Source organism: Seriola aureovittata, chromosome 13 (genome assembly GCF_021018895.1).
Source record: "Seriola aureovittata isolate HTS-2021-v1 ecotype China chromosome 13, ASM2101889v1, whole genome shotgun sequence".
In the NCBI taxonomy this organism is placed as follows: Eukaryota; Metazoa; Chordata; class Actinopteri; order Carangiformes; family Carangidae; genus Seriola; species Seriola aureovittata.
The window spans coordinates 6,508,738-6,529,593 of NC_079376.1; the positions used below are offsets into that span (position 1 = coordinate 6,508,738).

Genomic DNA, 20,856 nt, shown 5'->3' on the forward strand with positions numbered 1-20,856 from the left:
TGGAGGTGATTTGCTATTGGATAATCACATCATGAGCTAAGCACCAATCGTACACTGTATCCAAGAGAATGGACCTGCTCAAAGTCAAGGTTTTTGAATGCAGGAGCTGTGATTGCTGAGGTATGTGCTGCTCAACAACTGCTCTGCTGTGCATAATTTATCATTAATATTCTGTATATTACACGTGACTGTTGCTGTGGTAAGTATGTGAAAAGCCCAACAGCACTGACATCATGTTATCCTGACAAAAGAAAGACTCCAGTGTAACGTTAGAGCCCTCTACAGATCAAACGCAGTCACCGTCTGAGTCCAGATGAAGGAGAGGAAGCCCGGCTGCAAGGGTGTTTGTCTCCATGGAGACACCACAACAAGTCGGCATGGAGACAGAGATTTAGCAGCACTAAAGGAGGTGTATCTTTTAAATGTTTCAAATCTAGTCTTCCCAGTCTCTAAATGTTTTGATGGTGAACTAGAAGAAGATCTGCCATGTGTGACCTGTACAGAGTTTCCTCCTCTGACAGAGTGCAGCAGATGGAGGCAGAGCTGTCGCATCAGCTCTCAGCACTCAGGGCGGAAATTGAGGAGAATGGATTCTCACACGGAGCAGGGAAATCATACAGGTGTGGATGTGGTGATGTGCGGTGATCGTTATTATTTTATTTACAGCCTTATTCCAGATAACAGCTGCAAGTAATTCTTAGTGTTTTACCAGGTACTTAAAGTCCGCCAATCAAAAATATCTTTTGCTTTTTTGTTTATTGCTACTTCTCTTTGATATCTGAGGTTCACAGTTCAGGATGAATGATGATGATGAAGAGAGTTTTCACATTCATCTGCTGAAGTGGGAAAAGTTTCTTTGTGCTCACCTTCAATCTGAGTCTAAGACATGTAGGTAGAAGCAGGACTTTTTGACATCACATCTTGGTTGGAAGCTGATCCAGGTTCAAAATACCAATTTACATAAGTGTGAAAACCTCCAGTGGACCCACACTGAGACTTGTGCACAGCAGTTAATCTTTTAAAACAAAAAATATTTGCATTCTCATAAATTGGAAAGAGTAGATGTAATTTTAAGAATTTTTAATTAGGTATTTGTTTTTTTTTTTTTTATGGAAAAAGCACTAAAGATACAATTTATTATACAAGCAGAGTGTTTTTATATGTGTTGAAACGTGTCTGGGGGGGAATCTTTCATTTCTGTTTTAAACGATTTCCATTGCCATGTAGGTGGAACTTAAATCAGGCAAGTAGAATTTATTGCAAGTAAAAAATATAATTTTCTAACAAAAATCAAATCAAATGTGTAACAGCTGATTTTCAAAATAGTTTGGGCACCAATTGTTAAATCTGTTCGCTAGAAGAGGAATTGTATTATATCTTTGGGGACTCCATAACCTGTCCTCTAGTGCCACCATCAGGTCAACATTTCAGTCTGTCTTGTTCTTTGGTTTATGATCAAATATCTGCAAAAAAGACAGCGTTCAAATCAGCCTCAGATTTGTCTTTAATGGTAATTTGCAAAAGTTAGCATGTTGATACACTAAACTTATATGTGAACATGGTGGAGATTACACTTATCAAACAGAAGCATGTTAGCTTTTAGCTAAAGCACCTCTGTGCCAAAGCAGAAAGTAGATTTGTTTAAAATAGTAAAAACCATGTAATTTATGCTGAAAACCTGGCTGGAACTCAAAATTCTGTGATATGGGTAAATACTAAAGAGAAGAGGAGTGTTAAAGTCTGTGTGCTGACCCAGTGTTTTCTGGGACACAGTAGCTATCTAGCTAACTTTTGCTAACATTAGCCACCATAAGCTCTTGGTAATACCAGACCAGGTAGGGCTGAAACAGCAAAACTCCTGAGTTTGTTAATTTGAGGAAGGATGCATTTATAATTTCTTAATTGAACTTTTTATTTGTAAAAGAAAGATTTTGATATTTAATTTTTTTTTCAAAGTTTCATCATCTCACTTTAAAAGCTGTTTGGCAAAGAGCTTTTTTAAAAACTAATTTCAAGTTTTGTTCCAGTTCTGTTCCACCTCCAAAAGATGTTTCCTTCTTCCGTGTAGAGAGGGAACACACACTGAGGAGGGGGCTTCAGGTGAGACAATCCATCTTTTATTTTTATCCAGGGGAGTCTGCGGGGCTGAGGAATATTAATCAGTCAATTTCTAGGTCATGAATCAAACTCCTGGTTGCAGGTGGCTGAAGCTTTGCCGGTTCAGTCTCAGGCTGACGTGATGCAGAGAGAGCTGGAGAGCTGCTTGAGTCTTGAGTACACACCTGACAGTCTGCCTCCTCTCCTGCACCAGGTGAGGACAGCACCAGCTCTCCTGAAAGCAAAAGTTTATTTATGAATAAAGAGCTAATATACAAAATATATGAGAGAAGGCTAATTTAAACTAATTTCTTGTTTTGTAATTTTTTTCCACAGTTTTATACGGACAGATCGTATCACTTGGCTCAGATCAAATATCTGCTCATGCTGAGATGGAGGAGATTTTGTCGCCACACCAGCGTCATTGAGAAGCTTTATCCTCATTACAAGGTGACAGCATGAAAAGACAAACTCAGTCTCATTTTGCTTGGACTTTAAAGGTGAGTCATCGGGACTCATTATGACAGGATCGAGGTTTCGTTCTGGTGGTTCCTCCTTAAATGGGAAACTGCACTGATTTGTGTCACAGATCATTTTCTGCTATTGCAGTCGATTTTCATGGCTGACTAATCTGCAGATTATCCTCTCAGTTGTCTAAGAACAGTTGTCTATAGCCCTGTCCAAACTGTCCGAATAAACAACTAAACACGACTTTCCAGCTCTCTCATTTCACCAGATCACATCAGATTTGTTTCCTCTCAGGGTCAGGTGTCATACTTGACGAGTGAGTACGAGGACGCCGTTCAGAGAGCTCGCAGGCTGTCAGCGAGCAGAGAGAAGATCCTGACCGGCAGAGGAAACCCTGCTAACCTGCTGACTCAGGACGATGTGGTCATTTACCTCCGGTGGCTGGTCTGTCATCTGCACTCTGTTCAGACTGTTCACAACTTCCTCAGGGTAAAAACCCACAGACAGTTTTTATAGGATCAGTTTCTGTTATCCAAAGTGTTTGGTGTTTTATTTAAATACTGATTTACTTGTTTGACTTTATGTCATCAGTGCATATTCAAATAGGGTTTGGGGTTAATTTCATTTCTTCTAACAGGTGCTGCACTATATACCAGCTTGTGAAAGGAAAGATGAAGAATTTCAGCCAACTGCCAAAAAGGAAGAGGAAACTTTTCATCAGACTCAGCATACTGACGGTGAGAGCCAAAGCAGCAGTGGGCTGAAAATGTACTGACACTTGAGGTTTTAATGCAGAGGGTTTATCCTCTGTGGAGCAGAGCAAGATTCATGAGCATCTGACCATTTGATAAACAGATGATTAGATAATGCAATTTTGATCTGAGGAAAAGCTTGTCCAGAGTCCGAGTATCCGAAATCAAAGGGTTTTCTTCTGAGGACTATGAATATTGTCAGTAAATTTAATGGTTATTTGTCCATTACATTTTGATTTTATCTTTAAGTGGAATCATTTGCCTGACGGTTGCACCAGAGAAAAGGTCAGCGTGTTTCCAAAAACATTATGATTTACTGGCAAAATAATCTCACCACCACTGGAGGTGTGAACATCTGCAATCCCATGATGATGGAGCAAACTCCATCCTGCTGATGAAGATCATGTGAGATGATGGAAAACCCCAGAACAGCTAATAATCAGACCTCATAATGAGATTATTCTGACCATGATCTGTGATAACTTTAAATCAAAATCGTTTGAAATCACCCTCTGGGGATCATGAATATTAAGACTAAACTTTATTTTATTCTAGACAGTAGTTGTCTGTAATCTTGCTTTGGATCAAATTATTTTATTTTTAACTTTAGGAGCAGGGCAAAAATAAATGAAACAAAACAATATTAACAAACAAATCATAATAAAAAATAGCTGTAACTATAATAAAACCAACCAGGAAAAAGCGTCAACACAGATATATCATGTAAAACCTGAAAAAGGAAAAAATGCAACCTGGGATGTTTAAGTAGCAGATGATAAAAAAAGTGTAGCTTTGAGTGGAGATTTTCATACCACTGTTTTAAGATAGTTGTGTTCAACGACAGGAGAACATGTTCCGCTGCTCTCTGTTCACCTGGAGGAGTTTCTACCTGAGCTGCAGTCGCTCATCACCTACTTCCACTTCTCATATGACGCTGGGAAACTCAGGACCACTGCGGATGAGATGGAGTTGTTCAGCATGGTAATATGCACACAAATAAACATACAACCAAGTCTTTGCACCTGCGCTACCGCTATGAATTTAAATGGCATCTGGCCAATCTTGGCCTCACAAGGTGTGGAGGGAGTTCAGGACAATCTTCAGACAACAAGAGCAGATGAAAACATTTCCCCAGTACGACGGCACAGAGGTCAAACAGAGCCAGTGGGGGAGGACGAGTGGCAGCATGGCTCTGAGGAAGGAGGCCAACTGGATCCCTTTCATTCAGGTTTGAGAGAATAAATGATAAACCCACATACTTAATTCTATAGCACTATATTCTATAATTACTTAAAAGGTGGTCAAATGGTTTGTCAACTAGAACAGTTGAATCCAACCTTTTTTGCTAAAGACAAACAGTTTGTGCTCATGACTCCTTGTCACAAGAAGTTCAACCAAAGACTGATTCTCCTCCCACCTCACATACATTTTAAAGTGTTAGAGGCAGGAAGAGGTATCTATCTATTTATCCTTTGCAGGATAGCAGGTATTGACTGCGTGGACTGTGTTTTTTTTTAGGTGAAACCCACTCAGGATCCGTGGCAGCAGAAGCTCGTCACGAAGCTGAAGGAAAAGAAACGTGTGGACGAGCTGCTGAAGATGCACAGCAGGTTTCTTCAGGTGGACAGAGGTTTAGCTCTGAATCAATGTCGTGTCTCCTTTGAAGTGGAATCTGATGAACTGTAACTTTTAAAAAAAGTAGCTGCATTTAATATTATTTAAAATGAATTAAAAAAAAAACTTTCCTTGCTCTTCTTGTGCTCCAAATGTAACAAATAAGACCCCGCCTGTTTATAATGAAGCTTAAGCTGTGCATCAGGGGTCGAGTTATCTCGTACTTTGTCGTGTATCTTATCAGGTGTCCGATCTGCTCCACGTGGCTGCGGCTCTGAAAGACCACGGCGCCCATGTTGGTGAGTCACAGTCCGTACCCGCCTCCTCTGCCTCACACAGCGGGAAGACGAAACGACAGAAGATCTCCGAGATCTGGACGAGCATTTACAACGCTGCGAGTTTACCTCAGGCATGTGTTATCCAGTTTTCTGCTCAGACAGACAGAAACAACTGAGTCCTGCCACTACATTAAACATGATGTTCGTGTTGTTAGGAAACACACAGTCACTCATCCACATCCAGAGGCGGAGGACGCAGTGACATCAGGAGGCTGAAGAGTCAAAGGTCAACAAACGAATGGTGTGTTTTTATTTTTGTAGAGAAGACTGCAACAATGTGATATGGCAAGGTTTTTGTTTTGTTTATTTACTTTTTCTACTTTTTCATTCATCTGTGAAGCAATAAAACACAGGTGTTGTATGAACCTGCTTTAAAACACAGCTCCCCTGTCAGTCTGCAGCTTCTGGGTCTGGACGACAGTTTAGAGGAAGGAGCCTCAGATCTCATCGTATCCAGAGGTGCTTACCTGTCCCGGACTTACCTGCGTCACCTCAAGCTTCGAGAGCTCCAGGTGAGGCAACACTAGCACGTTGTGGCAGTGGTGTGTGTACTGGCTGTTGTTGGCCAAAAAGTAATTAGTATAAACTCACAAACATAAGAGATGTTTTTACATTTTCTTCCTGAGCTCAAACGAGAGCCTGATTAGGAAGGTTCTCACTGCTGCAAATGCTTCATCTTTACCTTTGTTTCTCCGTCCACAGCGCGTGTGTCTTGGGATGCTGAACTACCTGCGCTCTGTGGAGAGGACGTTAACCTTTGACCTGGCAGGTCTGCAGCTGGAGGAGGGAGAGCTGTGCAGCACGGCGGAGGAAACCAGCTGGATGAACGCAGCCAGAGGAGGAAGCGGGGAGGCAGGAGGTCTCAGCTCGCTCCAGAACAACCACAACACTCCAGTTGACTATAAGGTAAAGACTAGTGTGTTTGACATGAATTCTGCCTTTCAGAGTAAATGTAAAGCACATATTTGGGTATTGACATGTATTTAATGGATCAAATAAAGAAAATTCAAACTGCCTCCTACGATTCAGTCATAAGCAGCGCCAAGCATTCTGTGGAGGTACAGTTTTATCAGCCTAAAGCGGAGCTGCAGTATCTTCCTGTCTGTCTTCATGGTTTAATGCAATTACAAACATAAGCATGAAAAAAAAAAAACTTTCAAAAAGTTGTAAAAATATACAGCGTTCATAATCTCTTGTTTGCTTTAATCCAGTGTTATGACTTCTTCATTTTCCAGGTTCATTGCTCAGAGTTTATGGAGTTTGCCGAGGTGGAGAATCTACATGATTTCTACAGCACTGAGGAGCGTTTCATCCACACCCAGGACCAGAGAGGGTTTTACATCGTGTACGACGCTGCTCTGAAGGACCTGGAGAAGCTGGAGGATGAGCTTCTTCTAGTTGGCTCGCACTTTATCCAGAGGAAACGGACTGAGACGAAGGGAAAAGCCGAGGGAGCCTCCACCTCGGCCTCGACTGTAGACATCCACTGCTGGGCTGGGACAGACGTGGACCGGGTTGCAGTGCTTCTCGACTTGTGGACGTGTGAGACGGAGTTTTTGGAAAGCAAAGTACAGGTACAGTGATGGATAAAGAGCACTGCTAATGTGATCATTTGTTGGCTCATGGTTCAAAGTTCATGGATCAAAAAGCGGTGCATCTTAATGAGCTGTAAACTTGTCGTTTTTTCCTCCAGCTGTTAAACTGTTACTGTGAAGCCTACCAGCATGCAGCAGGGACTGAGGAGAGGTTGGCACTGGCCCGAGTCATCACTGACATCATGCACAGCAGACCGCTGCTGGACCTGAACCAGGATTACTTTGTTCAGGTCTACAGGGCCGAGACAGACTGCCTGCGAAGTCACCAGAGGCTGATCAAAGACGTTCTGGATAATCAGGTGAAAACAAAAAGCCTGCAGTGGATTAAGGATGGATGAAAACGTATGAATGTTAGTTTTGAACTGGAGATGCAACAGGTAGTCGATGAGTTGATTGGCTGATTGAACGTTAATTATTTTCCTGTTTTGACTGTTATTAGTTTTATTTCAAGTGCTGAATATCACTGGTTCCATTTTCTTTACCTTTTTAACTTTTCACAGACTAGAATGACAATTAATAAAGAATATAATTGGCAGATCAATTGATAATGAAAAATAATCATTCATAGTTGCAGCTCTAGTTTGAATCTAATAACTAGTGTTTTGTCTTTTTTTAGAGTCTGATGCGCCTCGTTCAGTTTTATCTCGTCCTGTACGTTGCTTCAGTGAAATCTTCCGCCTGCTTGTTGTGACAGATTGTGTTGTTCGTCTCATCAGATTGAAAAGCAGCGGCAGTTCCTCCAACGCATCTGGAGAGACGATCGTAAAGGCTCTGCTCATGAATACGGTCTTCCACTGAACTACGTCCCCAAACATCTGGTCTCACTTGGAGGCAGCAGGCGAGTAAACAGAGAAGTCAGTTCTACTACCCTGGATTTATACCTCTGTATTTACCTTCTCGTGGTCTGTTTGCAGCCCTGCACTGATGAACGTATTCCTCCTGGAGGTTCACCCGTCCCTCTGCGCGGCCGCTGCAGTCTATCGCGGTTTAGTCCAGGCTCACACAGAGCTCTGTCAGCTGCACCGAGCCACGAGAGTCTCTGACAGACTCGTCCTGCGGCAGAAGCTCCTGCAGCAGGCCCTGCACAGCTGGACGAGCCTGCCTTCACCCGGAGCCTCCTACAGCTCTCAGATACAGAAGGATGTAGGTTTTTCTTTTCAAATGAATTTACATAAAGAAATGAAACATCTTGAACTCATTTCCTGTTTCTTTTGCTCCACCTCTCAGCTGTTCTCAGGTGTGTTTTTCGAGGACACGCTTTTGGTCCAAAAGGTGGGGCTGTCATTAGTGAAATCTGCGGAGGAGAGGGACATGAAGCAGGGGAGAGAGAAACAGTCGTACGCAGTGGAAACTTTCTCCAAGCTGCTGGAGCTCGTCACCATCCGCCATCGGCTGCTGGAGTCGGCCTCTGAGACCGCACATCTGGCACAGTTAAGATAACACTCACACCGGGGTGGAGGCAGGTCTTCTGTCCGTTTGTTTTAGCTTACTCTGACCCAAGCACACGAGAGGGAAATCCAACTAAAACAAATAAATTTTATTTATTTATTTCTATATATATAATATATTTTTTATTTAACTTTCATTTTACCAGAAGAAACTTTTAATCAGGCAGCAAGTGAGTTATTAACAAACAACATAGGACTGAAAACACCAAATATAATATCATGAATTCCTACTGTACTCAGATATAAGATTTCATCCAAGAAATGTCCAAAGAGTGCCATAAAACAACTCAAGGGATATAAAGTACTAAAACAGTCATTAAATATGCCTGTTAATCATCATATTTCAGTATTCTGTCTTTAAATGTACAGTATGTGTCAATTTGTCATTTCCATGTCCACATTCTTTTCAGTTTCCTTCTTCTTTTCCACAGTTATTATGACCTGAACTATGAACTATTGTCCTGAAAACTCTGATATAATGAGTTCATCTGCCAGTTTCTCTTTTAATTTTCCATTTTCTCTACTTCTGTGTAAAATTAATGTAGAAAATTTGATTTAGAAGCTGTAGATTTTGAAATTCACATCCTCTAAAAAGTAAAGTCACCATGGATGAAAATCCTGAAAGAGCTCAGAAAAAAAATTGTTCCATGTTCCTTCCTGTCGGTCTGGTGACACCACTGTACATCCATTAGGAAACAACTGAAGTTCAGTGTCATGTCAGGCTGTGACACTCAGTAATTCTCTCCAGGTTGTACCAAACTGTGGCTTCAGAGCTCGGCTTCAACGAGTTCCACCTGTATCTGAGGCCGGTGCAGTTTGGGGTCGCTGAACCGAAAGCCCAAACAGAGCAGCGGCCTATTTTTATCACAGCGGTACTGGAGGATGACACTTCTGTGGACAGGTAAATAATCCCACTACATGTCTTATTTCCATGATTAAATTTTCCGTTGGACATCACAGACACATCCAAAAGTTAATACTGTATTTCAGCTCTTACTGTTTTCCAGTCAGACACGGCTCTTATGTCAAAATCAGCCTCATGCTTTATTAAAACCTAAAGAGAACTGTAGCTGATCATCAGGAAGCTGCACCTGCAACATGTTCTGCACTAATTTAAAACAGATGTCAGGGTGTGTCCGCTGTATGCGTGTTTTTACCTCTTAGCCCTGCCTCTCCTCGTGTGCTCCATTATTTCTGCTGCTCTACAACAGCACTGATGTGTTTTCAAAGGGAATTAAAAAGTGCTCTGTCTGCTGCAGGTTCACCCCGTCCCACCTTCCTCTGAGTGTCCAAGAACTGGACGAGAGCCAGATCGGCAGGTTTAGCTTCAGCTCAGAGGAGGCCGTTATTCACGTATGTTACGATGAAGCGTCGGAACGTATTAACTAAGAAAATAAATGAATAAACAAAACAGATTTTTTATTTATTTTTTTTCCATTTGGAAGCTTATGAACCAGCAGAGTATGGAGAACCTCCAGGTGACTCTGGCCTGTCAGGTTACACAGAAGAACGCCTTGATAAGCGCTGTGAAAGTGGCTTGTGCCTGCTATTGGGCAGAAAGTGTGACATCATCAGCTGAGGTGTGTATTCTTCAGTGGTGTTTAGTGACTAAATACATTTACTCAAGCGCTGTTCTTAAGTTTGACTTTGAGTTCGATACTTGAGTGTTTCCATTTAATGCTACTGTACATTTCTACTCTACTTTCACTGTAAGATTTTCATGAAAACATATGATAAGGATTGTTTTTCCTGCCTCATTATTACAGATTTAAACCTTACAGATTTAAACCTTATTTAGCACACACACACATATATATATAAATATATATAATATGTATACTATTGGTAATTATTGTCTGATAATGTAACATATAATTGTGTATAGAATGAATAAACTAGCTCCATCTTAACAAGCTAAGTTTAGCTAATAATAATGCATCGATGTATAAGCAGCATACACCTCAACTAGCTGAACTTAAACTATAATACTAAACTATACTATGATATAACTGATGATAGTTGTGGGATAATGCAGCATATAACGGTGTAACACTCACAGGGGCCATTATTGTGTGTGTGCACATTTTTTGCTGATAATGCTTCTGTACTTTTACTTCAGTAGGATTTTACACAGGACTTTATTTTTCCATGAAAGGTACTGTGGTACTTTGACTTCAGTAAAGGGTCTGAATACTTCTTCCCCCACTGGTGTTGATCAAAAACAAACTGTTCAAACGTTGCAGGTTATTTACTCTCAGAGCGACGACGACATTCATCCCGATAAAGATGTGAAATCTGCAACGAGACTTGACTCCAAACCTGGAAGCGACACTGACAACCTGCAGGAAGAATCGCACTCTTTACCTCCCAGTGGCTCCAGGAGAACTCCCATCACCACCAAGGAGTGGTAATTTTCCCCACTTGAAGAACAAATTACACTGGTGATGATTAACGGTGCCTTTGTTCTGGCTCTTTAATAAACAGAATCGTGTTTTCTGACTCCAGGCTGATGGAAGCCTTTGTGTCCATCCAGCTGGAAAAAGTGGGTCTGCGTGACAAGATGCTGAATTCATTTATGAAGAGGAAACAGGCCGTGGGGGGTCTTATAAAAACCCCAGTGAGTTGCACAGTGGTCGATTTCCAGGGGGCTGAGCAGGATGATAAATGTGATGATCTGCCCATGAAGTAAAATTAATTTCTCTCACTGCGCAGGAAGAAGCAGCAAAGATCAAAAGGAGCCTCATAATCGACTTCCTCATGAAGTAAGTCCATGAGAAACGAGTCCATTCCTTCTGTTACAAGACAAGACAATGTACAAGCAATCGTATTAGTTCTTCTGAGTTTTTCCTGCCCTTAATGTTGATATTTCCACAGATTCAACACACAGATGTCTCAGTACTGTGTGAGAGCGCAGATTCTTGCATATTACTACAGTCTAACGTCTCTTTTGGACGACGTCCCCTCCGTCCGTCAGTCCCACTTCACGACACAACAAGCCAGCGAGCAGTAAGTTATTTTGGATTCAGGAGTTGACCTTTGCCCTCACCCCAGGTACAACCCGCTTGAGTTTTATGGTTTATTAATGTGCAAAATAGAAGAATAATCACTCAGCGTTGATGTAAGAGTCCAGGTGCCCAGGTGACATCATACTACCATCAAATCCTTACAAAAATACAATGTAAAATCAGCAGTAAAATAAACGGTATATTCATGGTATATTCCCCAAAATGGAAAACAACAGTAAATCAGGTCAAAATCCATTCACATCAAAACCAAAACAAGCAATAACCAGAATAAGCTTGTGCATGTTCCTTCCTCTCAAACAGCACCTTTGGGCGTCAGCACCGGCAGCTGTTGTCTGCAGACGGCAAAGCTCTCCTCAACCTGTGGGTCGTCCCTCACTTCTCTGAGGTGCTTCACATGTTCAAGACGCTACAAGTCACGGTGAGACGCTTATACACATAAGTGAGACTGCACATCATGCGTCAGTGATAAGTTTAGCTGCTTTCACTTTCAGGCTTTTCTCATTTAAAAAGCATCGGTTTACAACAGAGCCGAGTGGATCAGTCTGTAGCATTTTGCTGCTTGTTTTTTGTCCTCCATGTTTTCATGATGGTGAAGGAGAGAAATTCATATAAGTTAGAAACTATATGAGTGTCTTTAATTCACTTCCACGTCATTTTTAGAATCTAAATCCTCTGGAATTTACTTTATTCTGCTGTTTGTCAGGAGATAATTTGCCGCTCTGTTGTTCTTTTTTCTACAGGCCTGTGCCACAGCGCTGCATCACACTCTGCAGATAGTTTCAGCTCTTCATGACATTATTTATTACCTGGTGAGTTTTTCCAGACTTGGAAACACTGAAAACCCCTGTAGCTGGAGGAGAGGCCAGGAGGCACCAGGCTCACTTCTCGTAGCTGACTGGGGAGGCACTGAAGGCATCGGTGGGTAGATGTTTCAAATAAAGCACCACACCCGACAATATGGAAATACTCGTAGTAACAGGAATGTCATTAATCCAGTCAATGGCAGGAAAGATGGTGGATCAATTAGTCCTTTTTACTCTTTGCCAGAACAGTGGACAACACTGACAAAGCAGTGTCCACAATCTAATAAAAGGCCGATATGTTGACAACGAGCAGTAATCTCATGACATTACGTCTCGCCCTCTCTGGTTGCTGCACAGGGGCGGAGCTGCTGGAGATCCAGCGACAGGTCGAGCGTCTGTCTGATCCCAGTTGCCCGGAGTCTGTCGGGCGTCTGCTGCAGCAGCGCAGGCAGGTGCTGCTGTTGCAGTTTGACACTGCTGTCAGACACCTCATCAGGTCAGTGTATGAGAGCAGTAGCAGCACTGCCCGTCATACCCTGCTGTAGCTGAAACCTCCAGTCTGCCGCTGCCGTATTGACTGTCACACACTCCTCCAGCCTCTTTGAGAACTGGTGATTTTGCATTTTTCCCCACTAATCATAAAAAGTCATTCACACAGAACAGAGAGAGAGAGAGAAAGCTCAGTTTAGTGGCTCTTTCATATTGCTCTATTTTCTTCTTGCTCAAGGCAACGTACAGTTGACCTTTCTGTAAGTGGTTGTCGTACAGCAGCAGAAAACACATATAAAACAATTGTTTGATGTAGTGTTTGGTCAGTTTCAACACATAATACTATCACTACATAATAGAGGTATAAAATGCCACAGAAACACTTCTCCACTTCTCCATTTCTCTCATGTTTTTCTCGTGTTCAGGGAGGCGTTCCTCTCCTCCGGTGATGTTGCATCTTATCAGAGTGTGAGTGACAACATGGCGGCTGCTCTCCCTCTGCTGAGTGACATTATTCAGACTGACGTGTTCAGTCTCACGCTGCCTGTTCCTCGACCTCTAGAGACTCGCGGCCGTCAGGTTGGTTTATCACATCACATCGTATCATGTCATGCACCTGTATCATGTCATTTAAAAGTACATGTAAAGATGAGGGGACATATTTTTCCTCTGCAGGCACAGACCATGTATTCGTGGAGAAGTTTCATATCCTGTCAGGGACTGTTCCCTCTGCGTGTTTGGGACATACCATCCATCGAATACTGCATGCAGGTTCAACTCATTATATGTCGCCTCACATTCTTATTTTTCCTTGCTAATGCCTGGTGATGGCAGCTTAACTCACTCAGTTTCAGAACATGTGCTCAACTCATGAGATACGTTATAGAAATCATATATTATCTTATATATGTAACAGAAAGATTGCCATGAAACTTAGTGACAAAGAAGACGTAGAGAGACACAATCTGACAGACGAGGTTTATTCCAGATGACACAGAGGAGTTGTGTTTGTGTGCAGCTGTGTCTGAGCGGTCTGAGCGACTGCAGCAGACTTCAGGCCAACGCGGCCGTCCTCGGCGTGTCGCTGCTCATGGAGGACGTCCTGAACAGCGGAAGAGACGCGAGGCCGGTCCGTCTCCACGGCAACAAGGATGACCTTCTGCACGATGGAAAACCTAATGAAGTAAAAGACTGTTTATAAGTTGTTATGGCAATTCATGCTTAACCAGTTCCAACGAGACAGCTCGGATAATCAGTGAATACAAGCTGTAAATATTGTATCTACAGGGCTGCTCATGTTATAAACCCACACAGTTGTATTTGTTATAAGTCAGGTTTGTTTAGTGTGTTTTGTCCTGGTTTCAGGGGGATGAAAACTGCCTGGAGGCTGAAGTGGAAGAGGACACGACGTGTGTGTCAGACTCCAGTCCTCCTCTTCAGGATCTGGTTCGAGTCCAGTCTGTGCTGAAGGGTTTCCTCCTGCTGACCAAGCAGCTTCAGGTCTTCAAGGAGAGCTGGGCTCGAAGACGTCTGGGCCCTGACATCTTCACTACGCCCAGCTTATATCAGCAGTTTGTGAAGCTCTACAGGTACTGCAGAAGAGGTTTAGAAGCAGTGAGGATTGTAGTTTAGTTATAACATACGAAACCTGCAAAGCCATTTTCTTTCCTTTTTTTTGTCTTTTAAGGCTTTTTAAGAATAAAACTGTTCAGGAATCAGTGAAAATAGTCAAATTTAAAGACACTTAATATTGTTACAAAACAGTTGAACACTACTCAACCAAACATTCTCACCACAAGGTCCATTTAGTAGCTGCTCTGGAACTTTTTGCCATGTCCTAGTGTTTTCATCAGCAGATGATGTTTGCCTGGTTTTCATGAAATTGTAGGTTTTCCAAATTTCATTTTTCCTGAGCACTTTAAGAAGAATTTAAGAATGTTTAATGTCCTCAAAGAGAAAAAACATTTTTATTTCAGTGATGACTAGACAAACTCCATCTGTTGATAAAGGCCATGTAATATGATTGAAAGCTCCAGAACAGATACTAAAAGGACATTGCAGACCATCATGTTTTCAACTGCTGATCTACAATGAACTGTGAATCTGAGGTGTAACACCACTTTCTAATAGCTGGTGGCAATTATTTTATTATCTGAATTGGTTGTATTTGCTTTCCAGAGCTGAGATCTTTTACCCCAGCATGAGAGCTCTGGCTCAACACATGGGGAAAGAGCGAGGCTATGAGGTCGTGGTTTCTGGCAGCCAGTCTCTCCTGCCTCCTCCTGGAGCTTCAGAGGTCGATGTGAAAGCCTGGCAGGTACAAGTACAACAAATACACACAATTATGGCCTCATGTCTTCATAACAAGACCTCATTACCCTGTAAAATGTCTTCGTCTCAGCTTCACAGACTGCTGGAGAGCACAGAGTGTGACATGATCAAAGCAGTGCAGAGGAGGATCAACAGAGAGCTGACCCTGGTGCTTTCAGAGCGAACCCGACAGGATACCTGCCTCCCAACAGGTACCCAAAAAAAACAACATCGCTCCTCTTATACAGAAGAGAAAACGACTGAATGAGTTTTAGTTACAATAAAAACATTCTGTGTGTTTGTACAGAGCTGTGGAAAAAAGCCCCAGTGAAGTACAGTTTGTCCCCTGAGCGGCCGCAGATGGTGGAGACGTTCATCCAGCAGCTGATGGAGGGAGCTGAGCAGGCGGAGGGACAGGTAGGAAAAAGTCATAATGATGCACAGTAACTGTAACATCTGCCTGCAAATTTGTAATTAAAACTACCTGTATTCTTTATTTTGCAAACAATATATAAATCCTCAAGTAAGTGCAAGTGAAACCTGAAAGTTATATTTAAATACTGTTAAGTCCTCAGAAGAAATACAGGCATTGTGTTGTATTTCCATTAATAACTATGAGTCGCCCCTTGTCAAGCTTTTAATGGTACATATTCAATGCTATATTACAGCAGAGAAACAGTCTTGTAAACTACAGTATGTAGCTGAACTGCACACGTTCTGTGACCTTCACCAGAATATTTAAAAACGTTGTTGTACTTTATTATCTTCCTCTCGTCTCTCTGTTCAGATGCAACAGAAGTTTCCATGCGCTGTGATAATGTTCCTGAGCGTTTCCTCTTTCAGATGAGGCTCTCTCCGGATCTCCTCCAGCGGTGTGTGACTCTCCTCGGCTCTTCTCTGATGGAGCGGGAGCGTCGCTGCTTCCTGTTTTACTCACACTTTTACGAACAAATCCTGCAGCAGCAGACGCAGCTTCTGTACCAGAGAGAACAGGTACGTGTGGAGATGACTATGGCAGTTTACATAGACGTCTTTTATTGAAGTATTTAAAAACTAATGCTTGTATATGAATACCTAACTTCATTCCTTACAGCCGACTGAATTTATCTTCTTTTCCTGTTTTAACCTCAGGATTTAAAGAATCTGAAGGACTCTCACACAAGCAACCTTCACACAGAGGTGGGTCCTGTAACTACACAACTACAATGAGTGAGTTCCTATGAATAAACAATGTCACTGGTACTGTTGTTGTTGTTCCACAGGTGGCAGGTTTATGTCGTGGGATGATGTTGGAGATCTCAGCTCTGCAGGCTCGAGTCGCTCACCTGGAAGAAGAGAAACGATCTCTAGAGGAAGAACTCGGTCTCAGATTTAAAGAGCGATACGACCCTTTGGTCCGACAGCTCTTCTCTACCTGCATCCAGCTGAAGGTGAAGAGTTTATATCACACAATCTATTTTTTTCACCTCTTCAACTTCATCCTAAGATTTAGAAGAGATAAACTAAACTTTATAAAATACTTTCTCTGAACTCATTTTTATTTTCTCTACAATTGTGTTTCTTTACTTCTTCCCTCTAATATTTTGTCACGACTTATTTACTTTTTGAGGCGTTAAAGAAATGCATTTGTCCTCTCCACCTGTCTGTGTCTCAGGCCAGACTTGATGAGTATCGCCGACAGATGGAGCAGGATGTGAGTGTGATGGTGAACAGAGTAAGAGCGGAGGGAGTGGACCGAATTATGAAGCTGAAGAAGAAGTACGGCTGCACCAAAGACGACGAAGGACTCACTCTCACACAGTCGAAGGTACAGCGCAAGACTTTCATGTGTGTAAATCACTTAATCATTTCAACATCTAAAAGAAATGTTCATCAAAAGAGAAAAATATTCATTACTTTTCCCGCACATGCCAATGTGCCATATGCGTTTGTTAGAAGGAGGAAGTCCATGAGTTGAAGCTGGAGAACAGCCGGCTCACGGCTCTGCTCTGTAAAGTGAAGGCTCTGAGTCGATGGAGGCAGGTGGTCGACCAGGAGAAACTTCACAGACGGCTGCTCCAGACTCAGCAGGTCAGCAACAGGATGAAGGGAAATTCAATATTCAGAAATCAGATTCATTTCTGCAGAAAGGCAACGAGAGCGAAGCAGACAAATGTTCTGTTTTACTCTGTGTCTCATGTAGTTTCCACCCATTACTTCTTTTAATATCAAGCATATCAAAAGTAAAATCAAAAACATCACAGTAAATATGTTAAATTGGTCACAACAAGCTTCATATTTTGACTGGAACTTTGCAATCAGTCTCTCATTGATCTTTTAAAAGCTCTTTTCAGCAGTGAAGGATAATATATAACAAATCTTTTTCTTTTTTTTATGTACTATAAACTTATTTAAACTGATTTATTGCATCTGAACCGTTTTTGTGTTTTTACTGCCAGATATTTAAATTTATCCTGAATTCTTTGTTGAAACATTGTTTAAGAAAGAGTGATCATCATAAGAGCATCACAGTTGTGGTTGTTACCTGCTGTGTCCAGAGGGAGATTACCAGTCGCACCGAGGCCCTCAGGGTGAAGATGGTGGCAGAGGAGGAGGTGGTTTTCCTGCAGGAGGAGCTGGACGCCGCCCGGCAGCTGCTGACCTGCTGCCAGGCCGAGTGCAGCCGCACCAAGAAGCTGCTCGGCAGGAAGGTACGCATGGTCTCATCAACGCTTTACCGCTGCTCAAATATGGACGTCAACTGTAAAGAAAGTTACATTTCTGCTGACTGTTAGAAAACTCATAACTGGATGTAGAGAGAGCTCTGCTGCATTTTACACTCCTGCCTGAAAAATTAGTGTAAATGTATCAATACACCAACCTGTTAACAGACATGACAGGAAATATAACTGATAACCACAGTATTTCTTTTAACTGAATGATTGAGTTTAGTATTTAATCATTCACTGTATACCATAAGATAATTGTGGAGGGAAGTTTTTCAAGTATATGTATCCAAATGATCCTGACTTTAAAGGTACAGTCCCTCTCGTGTTGAGTCTGGCCTTTTTTTTGTGGCCACAGAAATCAGAAAGGTCTTTAAAATGACCATAGAATGAAAAATACACTGGCTGCAATTTTATTTTCTGAAGTGATTATTCTACCTATTATTTTAGTGATTTATTTTAGTTTATTGTTGGTCTGTAAATTGTCAGCAACTTGTAAAACAAGGTCTGTGACATAGTGTTGATTTTAATGTCTTGTTTTGTCCAAAACTGAAAAATATTCAGTTTACTATTATAGAAGAGTAAGTTGATGAAAAAATAAGGACAGCTTCCTGCAACAGATAACAAACTATTGATGGATTATTATTATTATCACAATGGTTGCTCACAGACCGAAGAGCTGCAGGCGGCCAGGCATCAGTCGGCGCAGGAGTCGCGCAGCAGGCAGGAGGTGGACAGTTACCGAGTGCAGAGCCTGGAACAAATGAGAGCCGACGTGGAGGAGAGAGACCGACAGCTCCGAGCGCTCGGCGAGCAGCTGGACAGAGGCGGCAGGATGAACCAGCTACAGAGACGACACAGCACCAAACAGATCCGACAGGTCTGGGAGTGATACTTATCACAGTAATGTGTGTGAGAGTGATACAGCTGCACAGAACAGTGTCTCTCTACTGTCAGACATAAAACACGTTGTCACTGTCCTGTGAAATCCATTTACTGTATCTCCAAAATTCCCACTTTTAATTAGCATGGCCCCTTTCGTCAGATGCTCCAATGAGAGTTTGAACGTTTTATTTAGCTTTAAAAATACGAGAATTTTCTCAACCCAATTTATCTGATACTTGATTTCACTGAACAGTGACGATATGGCAATAAATGGTAAAGAAAAAAGGCAAATACCTGTATTCTCATATAGGCCCAAGTATATTTTAAATCAATTAAATGCTGAAGAACCTAATTTTAATCAAAAAGCATGAAAAAAAGTAGATCTCTTCCAGGTTTTATTGTTTAATGTGATGAGGATGCTCTTTTGTTTGAGGTTCGTGCTTCATAAATACACAGTATTTAGACAAAAAAACTTAAAAGTTTCATTTACTTATTTAAAATAATCTATTTAAAAGAACATAAAAGGAACAGTTTCATTTTTATGTCATCAGCACAACAGACTGCATAAAGAACATGAGGTGGCCTGGAATCAAGTAAAAAGGAAAAGTCATGTGATCACCAGAGTTATTAGGATTCATCCTCCTGGAACAATTAATATCTGTATCAAATTTCAATGCAATCGATTGAATGGTTTTTAGGATATTTCAGTCTGGACCAAAGTGAGCGGCTGAGCGTCATAACAGGGCTGAACGTGGAAAAGAAAGTAATACAAATATATTTCTACCTGTGTGGATCTAGGTGAAGGGCCAGCTACATCAGGAGCGCTGCCTCAAACAAGAAGCCTTTGAGCAAGTGGCCAAGCTAAAAAACCATGTGAACGACATGGAAGCAGCTTTCTCCAGGTGCACAACAGGTACGCATTCACAATCTGACGGAGTCTCTCGAGCCTCTGTGGACACCTCAGACCAACAGTCCACTCTGTCCTCCGAGACTTTCTCCATTTGCTTTAATCAATTTGACCTGACATTTCACTCCTCACTCTCTCTGTATCTCCTCTTCCTCAGGCCGAAGCAGGACTTGTTACACGCTGTCAGTCAGCAGATTGAGCACTAGAAGTCCCTCAGCAGGTACTGTACCCACCGCAGTGTCTTAATCTTACCTTCATCTCCGAGTAGTGAAATCATATCTTGTGAGTTACACTTTGATTTGCAGCTGTTCATGCGCTTCAGGAGTAAAATTAAAAAGGCACCAGATTGTCCTGAGACTCGTAACTTTTCTTGATGACATTTCAAGTTCTATTACAGATTGCATTTTCGCCTCCGCAGCGTGGAGCATTAAAGCCCGGTCTCTGTTCTATTTCTGTCTCAGGTCTACACGGGGACAGTCAGCAGCGGTCCTCCCTGCAGCTTGGCAGCCTCACACACCACACCGCACTTCAGGACTTTGCTACAGAGCCAAGACACCGGAGAGCAGAAACAGCCAGGGGCCGTTCAAACACAAGAATAGACAGACCCAAAGCAGTGAGTGGGCCTCAGAGGCACACAAGCAGAGTGTGTTTAACTGAGTTCAGATAAAGTTTAAACTCCTAACAGTGAAGTAGTGAAGTGCGGGGAAGAGGACGACACAGTAAATGTTTCGGAGCCTTTGATCAATGTGTCAGGATCTTCAGCAGCAGATAGTTTGCTCAGTCGTCATGGGATTGTTCATTTAAATTCAGTTGTTGGTGAATTACTTCCGTAAAAGTGAGATTATAACTTTAATTGAACTGTGGCCACAAGTTCCAATCACAGGACGATGGTAAACTTTAAACTGTAGTGTAACAACAGCAGAAGTGGAGATGACGTGAGTCTGCTCTACTATTCTACTACTATTTAAAGCTTTCTAAAGATCAGACCTGAAGCTGCTGGTCAAACCAGATCAAGTAACACTGTGGCTGAGCGAGGATTTGTCCCATCACTTATTAATTCCACTTTTTAATTTGTGACAGGAAGATTGTTATTCATTCTTTCAAAAGTTACAGCTTCACTTTCAACTGCCCAGAAAAAGAAAATGTAAACTTGAGCAGCTATTAAATGAAGCTTGTAAGATTGTTTAGTTAACTGCTGTTTCTGAGGTTAAGAATGAACGTCAACGCATTAGTATTAATTATCAGATACATCTTGTGGCCGTCCCACAAGAAACCAAAGGACAACAAAAACTTAAAAAAGCTAATTATTTTTTGGTTTACACTTTATTTGTATAGTCTACCTGTAGAGAGTTTACCAACAATTAGTTAACCATTTAATGGTTAGGGTCAGCGAAACAGTTGAATTGTTGAATTTCAACT

General features: G+C 41.8%; 1 protein-coding gene across 1 annotated transcript; it reads left to right on the forward strand.

The window, feature by feature from the left end:
- Window positions 1–342: 342 nt before the first annotated feature.
- On the forward strand, window positions 343–20,754 carry si:ch73-242m19.1 (uncharacterized). Its single transcript, XM_056393866.1, has 45 exons — window positions 343–620; window positions 2,028–2,100; window positions 2,201–2,311; window positions 2,434–2,547; window positions 2,860–3,054; window positions 3,203–3,302; window positions 4,162–4,298; window positions 4,393–4,545; window positions 4,836–4,937; window positions 5,176–5,340; window positions 5,425–5,510; window positions 5,664–5,781; window positions 5,972–6,175; window positions 6,505–6,843; window positions 6,963–7,163; window positions 7,581–7,702; window positions 7,779–8,007; window positions 8,092–8,294; window positions 9,061–9,213; window positions 9,572–9,665; window positions 9,758–9,892; window positions 10,556–10,719; window positions 10,818–10,929; window positions 11,025–11,074; window positions 11,187–11,318; window positions 11,639–11,756; window positions 12,079–12,256; window positions 12,499–12,637; window positions 13,056–13,209; window positions 13,306–13,401; window positions 13,649–13,813; window positions 13,996–14,219; window positions 14,809–14,947; window positions 15,032–15,152; window positions 15,248–15,357; window positions 15,784–15,933; window positions 16,072–16,119; window positions 16,203–16,370; window positions 16,595–16,747; window positions 16,876–17,010; window positions 17,478–17,630; window positions 18,316–18,525; window positions 19,329–19,443; window positions 19,595–19,657; window positions 19,899–20,754. Exons 1-45 carry the CDS (start codon window positions 487–489, stop codon window positions 20,102–20,104), a joined length of 6,471 nt encoding a protein of 2,156 aa, XP_056249841.1. The 5' UTR covers window positions 343–486; the 3' UTR covers window positions 20,105–20,754.
- Window positions 20,755–20,856: the final 102 nt, after the last annotated feature.